At 39.6% G+C, this 12,950-nt stretch overlaps 1 protein-coding gene across 1 annotated transcript; it reads left to right on the forward strand.

The window, feature by feature from the left end:
- Positions 1-229: 229 nt before the first annotated feature.
- On the forward strand, positions 230-12,884 carry hyou1 (hypoxia up-regulated 1). The gene is made up of 24 exons (XM_057321690.1): positions 230-487; positions 2,228-2,300; positions 2,769-2,862; positions 2,988-3,066; positions 3,157-3,311; positions 3,391-3,467; positions 3,562-3,743; positions 3,937-4,052; positions 4,166-4,352; positions 5,903-6,037; positions 6,145-6,227; positions 6,430-6,562; positions 6,673-6,860; positions 6,973-7,111; positions 7,223-7,280; positions 7,394-7,470; positions 7,562-7,702; positions 9,198-9,379; positions 9,520-9,607; positions 10,406-10,662; positions 10,921-11,005; positions 11,253-11,505; positions 11,627-11,725; positions 11,856-12,884. Exons 2-24 carry the CDS (start codon positions 2,234-2,236, stop codon positions 11,903-11,905), a joined length of 2,925 nt encoding a protein of 974 aa, XP_057177673.1. The 5' UTR covers positions 230-487; positions 2,228-2,233; the 3' UTR covers positions 11,906-12,884.
- The last annotated feature ends 66 nt before the right edge of the window (positions 12,885-12,950 follow it).

Consider the following 12,950-nt stretch of genomic DNA (forward strand, 5'->3'; position numbering starts at 1 on the left):
ATGTAGTGAACTACAACGACGCGACATCAAAAACTACAAATAGTCGCACAGACGTTATGTTTTTCCTATTTAACGTGGACCAATCAGATCCGTTCTTAAATACACGATTGACCACTAGTGCACGCAGGCTGGCACGTGGACCAATCATCGCTCTCCATTTCGAGATGAAGGGGCGGGATTTACCATCAGTGAGACTCGCGAAGCTGCGAATTGTGTGGATCCAATAAGATCACGCCGCGTTCTGGGCCCAATGTGTTAGAGCAAGCCGGTGATTGCAAGAGCAAAACCAAACGAGCGAGGTGACGTTAGTGTGCTCACACAGCATTGCTGCTTCATGCTATCATTTTAGCAACTGAAAGACATTTGACATCTAGGATCAATACGGAAAAGTTTTAATAAGCATTTCACAAGTGTTGCTGTTCAGGTGTCAGGGTGTGTTTGATAGTTTACGTTATCTGGAACCACTATAAACTTCATCTGACATAAGGTAAGTGCCATGCTGTATCACTTTATTTCTTTGTTTGAGATATGAGAGTTTGGGTATTTGTGCTACGATAAAAGGTGGTTGCATTATGTTTGGAGATGCAGGATGATGTTGAGTTGTTAGCCAGTGCGTGTTTGTGTATTGACTATGTAGCACATCATTCAAAACATCATTTAAGTACTTGTGTTTGAGCATTTTTCAATAAAAGTGTCTGCTGTGTTTGCAGTCCAGTATCAACCGGTGAAATTGACAGTTTGGGGGGGATGAACAGACACCATCACGGTCAGGGGGATACGTCATGAAGGCTGTGTAACTAGAAGTTTCCCTTCTTGCATATTTGACTGGATTTGCATCGATCAAGGGATAACTTCAGCTGTAAACATTAAGATAAATCAGAAAATTGCACTTTGAAAATATATCCAATACCCAAATAAGATCCTGTGTTGATAGACCCTGGATGCATCTAGACCACGTAGGGTCTCTATCTAGCATCAAAGCTTTACATTATTGTATTCTTATCCACGTGCTCCAAGGCTTTGTCTCAGACCTGTGGGTGGGATCAGAGAAAGTCAATAGCATGTACAGCATGTTCTAATGCATGCCTTCACTTTTACACCTGTGACACTTGCAGTCTCCACCTACATGTCCCTATATGGTGTTTATCAGGATAGTGATGCAATACTAGTCAGACATAGTTGTAATATCAGTAATTATTACTTTGCTATTGTGGTTTGAAGAATATTGGTCACTTTGGTTTACTTCCTGTTTTATGGATTACTGACCTGTCAAAGATGCATGGTGCCCTCTAGCATGTTTTCTGTTAAAGATGAGGTAACACACGCAGTTTCTGTCAATCTCATATTAATCTTGAGTACCTGTACAGTAGTAATTGCATACTTCGTATCTTCGAAGAGTATTTAGTTTGATCAAATTTATAAAAGACAGATACAGCTGTATGATTATTTCCGGAAAAAGACGAGCGCCCGGAGGCTTGCAGGGGGGGGCGGAACTACAGCACGAGCACTCAATACATCATCGCATTGATTCACTATAAGTTTGTGTTGTTTAAATTATGCACGTACACATGCCTATTGCTAACAGAACACAGACATATGACTTAGTTTGACTTACCGAGTGCGGTACATGTCCGGCATCTTTTAGCGCTGGGACCGCGCCATCTATCAGTTTCAAACGATCTCCAAATCCAGGGTTATATCCACAGTTTCTATAACATTCATCACCGAAATGCAGTGAGCAAACAAACACGGCTAAACTTCCGTCAGCCGAGTAAAGCGGCATTGATGGGTGTGCTCTTTCTCACCCTGGCTGGTTGACGCTTGGGCGTGCTCTTTCTCTCACGCTCGCGTGTGGGCATGCTTTTTCTCTCACGCTGGCTGGTTGACGCGTGGGCGTGCTCTCTCTCACGCTCGCGTGTGGGGATGCTCTTTCACTCGCTGGATGACGCGTGGGCGTGCTTTTCTGGGAGAATTGTCCAATAAGGGACTAAGCACCCATGTTACGAAACGGGAATCCATGTTCGAAAATAACTTTACAAACCTGTACGAACCCCGGGGCAGTGAATCGAGCACAGAAATACTACGTCATTCGTTCAACTTGTTTTTTGACAAGTTGACCATGTTGAGTTTGAGAAGCAGCCAGCACGTTTAACAGTGTATAGAAGTCAGAATGCATGAAATAGCATGTTGCCTCCGCTTTAAAGTTGTCTTTGTCTATTCTCTGCAGGTCACAATGAGGGAAAAGCTGTCATTATGGGCTGTTTGTTGCCTGTTGGCAGCATGCCTGCCTTCTCAAACAGGTAAATAAAATGCATTATAGTCATCATTGTCCCAGCCTCGAACACGGGTAAAGTCAAGAGGGGGTCGTGCTTTTTCAGTTGTTGGACCTAGGCTTTGGAACAGCCTCCCTCCTATCTTTGAGATCCATGACCTCTGTACATGAATTCAAATTTAGGTTAAAGCTTTACTTTCTTGATCCGCATTCAAATGATTTTGATTTTTTTTCTTATTTTGTGTTTATATCTTTTTCTTTGCATTTTAAACTCTGAATCTGTAAAGCACAGTGGTCAACTCCTGTTGTGTTTATTTGTGCTATATAAATAAAATGAATGAATGAATTAAGAGCATTATTTTATTCTGTTTTGTTGCACCCGCATCCTAACAGTTTTAGAGAGAATTGTCTCTTTTTGTCCGTGTTAAATTGTATCTCAATGCATTATTCAAGAGGCTCCTTTTGAAAATAAGATTTTTTTGTTTTTATATTGCAGAATCAGTAGCCGTGATGTCTGTGGATTTAGGCAGTGAATGGATGAAACTGGCTATTGTTAAACCCGGTGTACCAATGGAGATTATACTAAACAAGTATGTTTGTAAAATATAATGCATTCTTATAAGTTACTACACAGCCCTGTAATGCTATGAAAATTTCCAAGTAAATTTGAACTTTTTGCTTGTTTGTTTGGTCATTTCAATCTCATTTCTTGCAGGGAGTCCAGGCGGAAAACCCCAGTAGCTGTGTGCTTAAAGGAAAACGAGAGGCTATTTGGTGATGGTGCTTTAGGAGTGGTAAGTCCTTTTCCTATATAATTCAATCATGTAAATAAAATTCTCACGTTTAATGACCATAATTGCATCAACATATTTATACATTAACAGGCTGTCAAGAACCCCAAAGTGGTTTACAGATTTCTCCAGAACCTTTTGGGAAAGACTGCGGACAACCCGATGGTGGCACAGTATCAGAAACATTTCCCTGAGCACCAGCTGATGAGAGATGAGAAAAGAGGAACCGTGTATTTCAAATACTCTGAGTGAGTATTGGAGCAGGTGCATTAAATGTTAGTTATTTGTTTTTTAAAGCAATGAAACTAAATGCCATTTGCTATCCAGAGACATACAGTACACTCCAGTGGAACTTTTGGGCATGATGTTGAACTACTCCCGTGGTTTGGCTCAAGACTTTGCAGGTACAAGGGGATACTTCGAATAGAACAAACAAACCTTGTAGATGAGAATATTTTAACAATCACTTCTAATTCCGTGTTTGTTTTCCTTTTACAGAGCAGACCGTCAAGGATGCTGTTATCACAGTGCCAGCGTATTTCAATCAGGCAGAACGCAGGGCAGTCCTGCAAGCTGCCCACATGGCGGGTCTGAAGGTCCTTCAGCTTATCAATGATAATTCTGCTGTGGCTTTAAACTATGGAGTCTTTAGGCGGAAGGACATCAACTCTACTGCACAGGTGCTTCTGGGAGGATTTTAATGAAATTTAGAAAACAAACTGTTAATAGTTTATCATTTTATATTATTATTTATATTTATAATATAAAATAATATTAGAGATTTATCTTTATTGTTCGTTTTTTCCCTATATTTTCGCTTTCACACCATGTCAACTACCCATCAACAAATAACCAAACTCATGTTTTTTGTAGAACGTCATGTTTTATGATATGGGATCAGGCAGCACTACAGCCACCATCGTCACGTATCAAACCGTGAAGACCAAGGAGTCTGGCACCCAGCCACAGCTTCAGATCCGTGGAGTTGGGTTAGTAGTACCGTATCCCGCACCATTTATATTGGCTGTGATGGTTAGTTACATGGATGCATGCACATATTTTTACACCATCACATGATGTTTATTCTGTCTGTAATATTCAGGTTTGATCGAACGCTGGGAGGCTTTGAGATGGAGATGAGACTCCGAGATCATCTTGCCAAACTCTTTAACGAACAGAAGAAGTCAAAGAAGGATGTGAGAGAGAATCACCGAGCTATGGCCAAACTGCTCAAAGAGGCTCAGAGACTGAAGACTGTGCTGAGTGCCAACGCTGAACATACGGCACAGGTACTGACATATAGGACATTAGAACGATGTCCAAATCTGATTAAACACATTAAACAAATCTTTCCTTCATTTCCTTTCTTTAGTGATGTAAAATATACTGAGAAATTCTAACCTTCATATCAACTTTTCACTCAAGTTTTAATGCTGATAAAAAATATATAATAATGAATTTAAAGGTACTATGTGTAATTTTTGGAGGATCTATTTACAGAAATGCAATATAATAAACATACATAACTATGTCTTCAGAGGTGTATAAAGACGTTACATAATGAAGCGTTATGTTTTTGTTACCTCAGAATGAGCTATTTCTAACTACATCCACTGCGGCTCTCCTTACATGGAATTCGCCATATTGTTTCTACAGTAGCCCTAAACGGACAAACTGCTTTACAGAGTGCGTTTCGTAATTATCTTATCTCCTTCGGCAAGGAAACGTCAATGTGACGACATCTTAGTTTTTTTGTCAGCCACCATAGTGCTTCGAAAGGGAGGGGTGGACTGAGCCATTGGTTGCAATTTACAACCTCACCACTAGAACTCCACATTGCTCCTTTAAAGATGGGGTAACATGCGCAGTTTCTGCCAATCTCATTAATCTTGAGTACCTATACAGTAGTGTTGCATACATCGTATCTTCGAAGGGTATTTAGTTTGATCAAATTTATAAAGGAGAGATACAGCTGTACGATTATTTCCGGAAAAAGACGAGCTGCTGGAGGCAGGCAGGGGGGACATAACTACAGCACGAGCACTCAATACAACATAGCATTATCCCTTCGTGTTGTTTACATTATGCACGTACGCGCCGATTGCCTTCAAAACACAGACATATGACTTGGTTTCACTTACGGCCTGTGGTTCATGTCCGGCATCTTTTAGCACTGGGACTGCGCCATCTATCGGTTTCAAAAGATCTCCAAATCCAGCGTTATATCCCACGTTTATATAACATCCATCACTGAAATGCCGTGAACAAACAAACACACCTCAACTTCTCTCACTATCACAAGAGTAACGAGCTGCAGCTGCAGGCCCACAGTGCAGCCAATCTTGATAAGCGGGTCTTCCTATCGCTAGTCGCTTGGCGCGTGGACGGGCTCTTTCTTTCGCCTTGCCGTGGGCGTGCTTTTCCAGGAGAATTGGCCAATAAAAGGAATAGGATTCCTGTTATGAAACGGATCCAGACTTAAAAAAAACTTTCCGAAACAAGTTGGAGTGCTGGAGGAGTGTATCAAGCACAGAAATACTACGTCATACGTCCAACTTGTTTTTTTAACAAGTTGACCTTAAGCACGAGAAGCCAGCACGTTCAACAGTGTAAAGAAGTCCGAATGCATGAAATAGCATGTTACCCCATCTTTCAAAAATTAAATGAAAAAAATCATTCCTGTTTTACTAGTTGTATCATACTTCTGGACCCAACTTCTTGTTACTTAAAGATTGAATATTTGTTGTTGACCGAAACAAGGACAGTATGACTTGCAAAGACTTCTTATAGAACCGTATGACTTACAAATGTGAAAGATGGCTGATATCTGTCTTTTTAGATTGAAGGTCTGATGGATGACATAGACTTCAAAGCAAAAGTGACTCGATCGGACTTTGAGGCACTCTGTGAGGATCTGTTTGATAGAGTTCCAGGACCTGTGAAGGAAGCATTTGCTGCTGCCGAGATGACCCTGGTGAGAAGCTTCATAGCTCAGTGATTTGGCTTCACACAGAGCTGTTCAGGAAAACAGATAAGACTGCAGAGTTAAAAATAATCTATATTTTCTTCATATTCCAACAGGATGAAATTGAACTGGTGATTTTGGTTGGAGGATCCACCAGAGTTCCCAAAGTGCAAGACGTTCTACTTAAAGCGGTGGGAAAGTATGTTTCTTGTATCATCTCAATCTTGCTTTAGTTTTTTTTGTTGCTTTTAAAAATATTTGTTCAAAATTTCATCATACATTGCTGCTTTTGTGTTGCCTCAATAAAAATATGCTTTTACTACCAGCCAAACCTGGATCCCTTTGTTTGGACTGTTTCTAACGCCTGGTTAATGGTTTCGTCTGATGTGTTTTGTCTCCAGAGAGGATCTAAGCAAGAACATCAATGCTGACGAAGCTGCGGCAATGGGTGCCGTCTATCAGGCAGCTGCGCTTAGCAAAGCCTTCAAAGTTAAACCTTTCCTGGTCAGAGAGGCAGCAGTGTTTCCAATTCAGGTAAGAGGGAGAAGACGACATCTGCCAAAATCTAACAAAAACAAATGGTTAAACTATAGCGCAAACACACCTAAGGTATTCTCTGAATGGTTCCCAATGTCTTTTCTCAGGTGGAGTTCAACCGCGAGGCCGAGGAAGAAGATGGCGTGAAGACCATGAAGCACAACAAGCGTATTTTGTTTCAGAGAATGGCCCCGTATCCCCAGAGGAAAGTCATCACTTTTAACCGATACACGGACGACTTTGTCTTCTACGTCAACTACGGAGACCTTAGCTTCCTCAGCGAAGAGGACATGAAGTTAGTGAACCGTTAAGTTTTGTTTGCTGTAGTAAAATACCAAGTTCTGTCTCAAGATACCTGTCCATTGTGTCATTTTGGCCCGTGATGAAACCAAGCTTTGTTTTTTTAGAGTGTTTGGCTCTCAGAATCTAACAACGGTGAAACTGTCTGGAGTGGGCAGCAGCTTTGAGAAGCATTCAGATGCTGAATCAAAAGGCATAAAGGCTCATTTTAACATGGATGAGAGTGGGGTGTTACTTCTGGATCGGGTTAGTTTTCTTAGTAGAGAATCTATCGTTCCGTTTCCCAGACAAATGTATTTTAAACACCATGTTTTTGTGACGTAAGTGAACCTTAACTTTGAAGTTTTGCCTTTTCAGGTGGAATCTGTGTTTGAGACTATCGTTGAAGAAAAGGAAGAGGAGTCAACCCTCACAAGTAAGTTTTGAAATCACAGAATGGTAACAGAATGAATGTGTGATTTACATTGCGATAATGAATGATTTGAGAATTTCTTTCATCGCTCATTCAAACGTTTTGTTGAATTAAAGAGCTTGGAAACACCATTTCCAGTCTGTTTGGTGGCGGCAGTGCAGACACAAATCAAAATATTACAGAACCAGCTACGGTAAATCTGCTTCAGTGAATGACTCTTCGTGTTTTTGACTCGTGAGTCTTGTGGTTGACATTTGAGTAACCGCTTTATGCAAATACTCAAGGATGAGGAGGAAGTGACTGGGAAAGATCAGGAACAGTCGGAGAAACAAGAAGAGTCTGAACCGGAGAAATCTGAGGCAGAGGAGGGGAAAGATGGAGAGCCTCAGGCAGATGAACAGAAAGAGAATAACACCGAGACTCAGGTGAGACAGATAATCACCTTTCTGAAAAGGCACAGATAATTATGGAATTTCATAACTCACGCTAGAATAACGGCTGTTATTCTAAAGAGAGTTTTTGGACCGTGTGTTCCCGAGTTATTATACAACATTCAGTGCACCTGCAGTAGCACCTGACTACAGATGATCTGCATGCAAAACAATCACTAAATACAAAATACAGATTCACTGACCCTAGGGATACAATTTATTCACGATTTTATTTTTAAACCAATTATAAATGAACAACTGCCCTTTTATTATTTCTCAAATGCTGAACATTTCTTTGTAAAATATTTTTAACAAATAACAAAACTAAACCGCAAGTTTAAAACTAATTTAAATCAAAGAAAAGATGAATAATACAAAAGTCTCTTTAATATAAACAAACAAAGACGTACACTTCTGTGCTTTTCTTAGATTTTTGTACACATGTAAGAAATATCAGCATATCCAAGTTTGCAGTAAACACTGCGACCCCTGCTGTTCAAAACATGTATTGCGATTTAATTTATCATCTCAACCGAATCGTCACATATTTTGAGTGAGACCTGTAACCAGGGCTGGATTGGAAATCGGGCATACCAGGCATTTTCCCGGTGGGCCGATGTACTTTTTGGGCCGAAACGGACGCATGGGCTGGAGAGATAATTACTCACCATTCAGTGAAAGTGACCTATTAGTCAGATATGGTGACCCATACCCGAAATGTGACCTCTGCATGTAACCCATCCAGAGAGTAATGAACACACGCACAGCAAGTAGTGAACACACATACACCCGGAGCAGTGGGCAGGATGGCAGATGGAAGGATTAGAAGCGTGAAACGGGCGCGTATGCACGGAACGCGAACGCAATTGCGAATCGGACATGTATGCAGGAAAGGCAATGACAGCAGCACAACCTACCACTCGCACCTAACACTCTGTTATTTACTCAATTCCAACTACAACATAATTAATGCATAGATGAAATGTTGTATAACATAAAACCATTTTAATGGCGATTTCAATTTAAGGTGTACTGTCTCTTTAAATTTTGAGTACGTATCAGACGCGGAATCATCATGTTGTACACTTGGAAGATCTTCTCAAAATGAGAAAACTAACAGAATAAAAAAACAAACAGATAATGAAAAAGAGTTCCTCTTTTGAAATGTATTATTGTTAAGTAATGCATTTCATTATTTGAAAATAATTTTTATTTTAATACGCTAACCCAACCTATATGCTAAACACCGTTTCAAAGCCACACAGTTTACAATGTTTTAGTGAGTTTTTATCCGGCAAGTTGACATGGTCAAAATGTAATCTTTTGACAAGCCTGACAAGGTGGTTTAACTTGACAATTTATTGCAAATTGAACAATCTTTTTATAAAATAAAATAAAAATGTAGATTTTTAACTGATCAGGACATTTTTTTCTACTCATAAATGCTAAATTTGGGGCCGTTCTAAACTCTTACCTCTCCATCACACAGGGAGAGAAGGAAGGCGAAAAGGCTGAAGACAAATCTGATGGTGAGAAACCAGAAGAAAAGGAAGCCGATCAAAAAGCGAAACCACAGAAAAAGAGCAAAGTATCTGAAGACATCACAGTGGAGCTTGAGGTGAAGGACATTCTTGATCCAAGCCCTGAAGATATGGAAGTGTCCAAAAAGAAGTAAGAACAAATATCTTGTTTCTCAGAATCAATTAATATGGAGGATTAATTAACCGAGAGCAGGATGGAGGAAACTGGGGCGGGGTAAAGTAAGCGTGGTATCTCAAGGGATTTACTGTGGTGTTCCTCCCTTATATCAGGCTGCAAGACCTCACCGACCGTGATCTGGAGAAACACGAGAGAGAAAAGACCCTGAACAGCCTAGAGGCTTTCATCTTTGAGACGCAGGTACAATGAACCTCTCCGCTTACCATGCCGATGTTTGAGCAGTGACTCATAGATGACGTGAGAGTGACAGAAATGTCTTTGTCAAGAGCAAAACGTCAGGTTTAAGGCTTTAATGGTTCATCTTCAGAGAGTTAGATGAAATGTGTAGTTGGTTTAAGGCACATTTGTAAAATTTACACTTGCACTTTTGAAATGTATATTATTGAATTTTTCTATCTATTCTGTATTTCTATCAATACCTTTGTCTTTTATGTTTTTTCATATTTCAGTTTAAAACATTTTTACCTATAATTTTTTTCAAAGCTGCAGTTCACAACGTTTTTTTCGCTAGCCTAGTCTGATGTGATTGGTCAGATGGTCTAGTCTGCTGTGATTGGTCTACCGCGAATGAGGCTCACGAGCTACAGTGTTTGGGGGAGAAGAGTGAAGTTTTCGTGGGCAGTCCTAGCAAAACGTAGGCAGGAATCAATGTGTAGTGACATAAATCCACGGCGGTTCGCGAATAGGACAAGGGACGACTCGTTTGCGTGATTCAGAGTCGACTCCCTTTTTTCCAAGCCAATAACTTTGTTATTCATTCACCTTCGGATTTACAATTTGGCAGACTGCTTACTTTCAAACACGGCAACATTACACACTGTATGAAATGTAATTTTCATGATCTCATGTTATGTACTCTTTAAACAGAGATGGCGGTAGAGAGGCAAGTTGTGGATTGCAGCTTTAAATCTTTTGCTCTCTTGCAAACACTTATTTTCTTTCAACACATTTAAATCTATTTTTTTTATCTTTGTGTAGGATAAGTTGTATCAAGATGAGTACCAGGCTGTAGTGACTGAAGAAGACAGAGAGCAGATCTCAGGCAAGCTGAGCGAGACATCTAACTGGATGGATGAGGAGGGATACGCGGCTGGCACTAAAGAGCTGAAGGAAAAACTGTCGGAGCTGAAGAAGCTTTGCAAATCCATGTTCTTCAGAGTTGAGGAGAGAAAGAAATGGCCAGACAGACTGGCAGCGTTGGACAGCATGCTCAACCACTCCACTTTCTTCCTCAAGTGAGTGAGACCTCATTAAATGTGTTAATCTATTCTGAATTCCATTAGCCATAAGTTTGTGAAGAGATTCTAAATCTGCATTAAAAACTACATAGTTAATACACATGTTTTAGAGATGTTCTTATTTCCATCTCCAAACTTTACACAATATTTTACTATCTGCTCTTCTGTGCCTGAGTATGTTTGTGTGATGAAAAGGTAACAGACCAAATACAAAGTACAAAAAAAGAGAATTATATGTGTGTGCTGTGTTCACAGGAGTGTTAAAGGGATTCCTGAAGATGACCAGATTTTCACCGATGTGGAGCTGAAGACATTAGAAAGGGTCATCAATGAGACAACAGTATGTACTTGTTGACATTTATAGGCACCAAAAGCATCTGAACACTCACTTAATAAATATTTTGTTTTCTAATGAACAGATTTAACATTTGTAAATGAATAAATAAAATATATTTGGACACCCACTGGTAGTCATAACCATAACGGAACAAGTTCCAAGTGAATGTGAAGTTTGTCCTTTAATATTTTGTCTAATGCAATATAATATTAAGGCTAATCTTACCCTTTGCTTTTAAAAATTATTTTAGACATGGAAAAACGAGACCGTCACTGCACAGGAGAAACTGTCCCCAACAGAGAAACCTGTTCTGCTGTCCAAAGACATTGAAGCTAAACTCTCCCTGCTGGACCGAGAGGTCAACTATCTGCTAAACAAAGCAAAGTTCGCCAAACCCAAGGACAAAAAAAAGACTAAAGACCAGAACTCCACATCTACAGAGAACGGCAAAGCCAACAGCACTGAGGATGCTGAGAAGGTCATTCCTTCCAACAGCGATGGAGGTGAGAGGAGGCTCTCTACGTCTGCTGTTGTCAATCTGTTTCATAGATCTTAAGGTTTTCGTTCAGTTGTTTAGTCTAGTAATCAGTAGTAAATCATTGTTGTAATTGACTGTCGTTTTAGCGGAAGAAGTGAAGCCAGCTGAGGAACCTCCAACAGCTGAAGAAAAAGAGAAGGAACCCATACTTGAACTAGATCCAGCAGAAACTACGGAAGATACAGGTAATTCTCAGTAGTGTTTTAAACCTTAATGTGGATATAATATCAAATCACATCTATAGGTTTGAGCGTCGTTGTAAATACCGTAATTCATAGATTGCATGTGTAGTAATTCTGTGTTTTTTATTTACAGAACCAACAGAGAGCAGTAAATCAGAAAACCATATAGAGGATGAACTATAACAACCGGAACTCTTAAAGGTTGTTTTTGTTGTATTTATTGACTCCGTTCAAAGTGGTTAACATTTTTTGCCCCCTTCAAAAAAACATCAAATTGAAACAGCTTTCAAAAGACTGTGTGAATATGTATATCTCATAATACCTCATCCCATCTCTTTCTTTGCTTCTGTTCAGTGACTATAAGCCAAAAAACATCAACCATGACTCAAAGTTGAGGTGAACATGAGAAACAAACAGGATTGTTTCTTAAAGATGAATTAATGATCTTCTCCCTCTGAAAAATGTCCCGTCTTTTGTCCATCACTATTTGAACAAGTAAATCCAAAATGGCATGCTTGACCAAAGGAAACACATCCTTTTTAAATGTAAATGGAATTTTCATTGTTTATGAAAGTCATTTATAATGATCAGCTGGAAATGAATGTTTAGTGCAAGCTTCATGTTGTCCCTCTGTGAGCAGAAACCTGTTTTGTTTTGCCTTCATGTTGGAAAAATGTTAGTCAAAGGAAGTGTGAAAATCCTTCAGAATTACATCTAAACTATGCACATTTTGAGAATGACATCTCAAAATGTGCTTTACATCTCATCAGATAAAATGTTGAAAGTTTATACCAGCCCGTTCACCTTTGTTCCATCCACCTTTGTTGAGCCCATTTCCCAAAAACAAACCTGTTCGAACCTGTGAGCTTCTTGCCACCATCTACTCTAAACATCTGTATTTCTAGACTTTCAGTATCATCTTTCTGCTGCACTGTCATCTGAAGATTGTACACTTTTATTCACAACCTTGACTGAAGAAGAAAATGAGAAACAAAGATGTACGTTTGGTCACCCCCTCTACCGGTTCTGTTGTTTACTTTTTCATTACTGTCCTTCAGGTGTGTGTGGAGTGATGTGTGTAATATGGAGTGATGTGTGTAATGTGTGGAAAAGGGAGAAGATTGTTTCTAAACTGTTAATAAAAAGTCTTTTTTAAAACTTATCTGCGAATTGTGTAAAATCTTATGTTATTGCTCTTTAATAGAAAAATGTGACCTCATTGAAACAT

The sequence above is a fragment of the Triplophysa rosa genome, linkage group LG22, assembly GCF_024868665.1.
Source record: "Triplophysa rosa linkage group LG22, Trosa_1v2, whole genome shotgun sequence".
In the NCBI taxonomy this organism is placed as follows: Eukaryota; Metazoa; Chordata; class Actinopteri; order Cypriniformes; family Nemacheilidae; genus Triplophysa; species Triplophysa rosa.

Bases quoted from the DNA above. Each gene is read 5' to 3' on its own strand.
- hyou1 (XM_057321690.1), top strand. From the start codon at position 2,234: ATGAGGGAAAAGCTGTCATTATGGGCTGTTTGTTGCCTGTTGGCAGCA. The intron at 7,703-9,197 runs GTGAGACAGATA...TCCATCACACAG, and splicing joins AGAATAACACCGAGACTCAG to GGAGAGAAGGAAGGCGAAAA. The intron at 11,006-11,252 runs GTATGTACTTGT...AAATTATTTTAG, and splicing joins GGGTCATCAATGAGACAACA to ACATGGAAAAACGAGACCGT.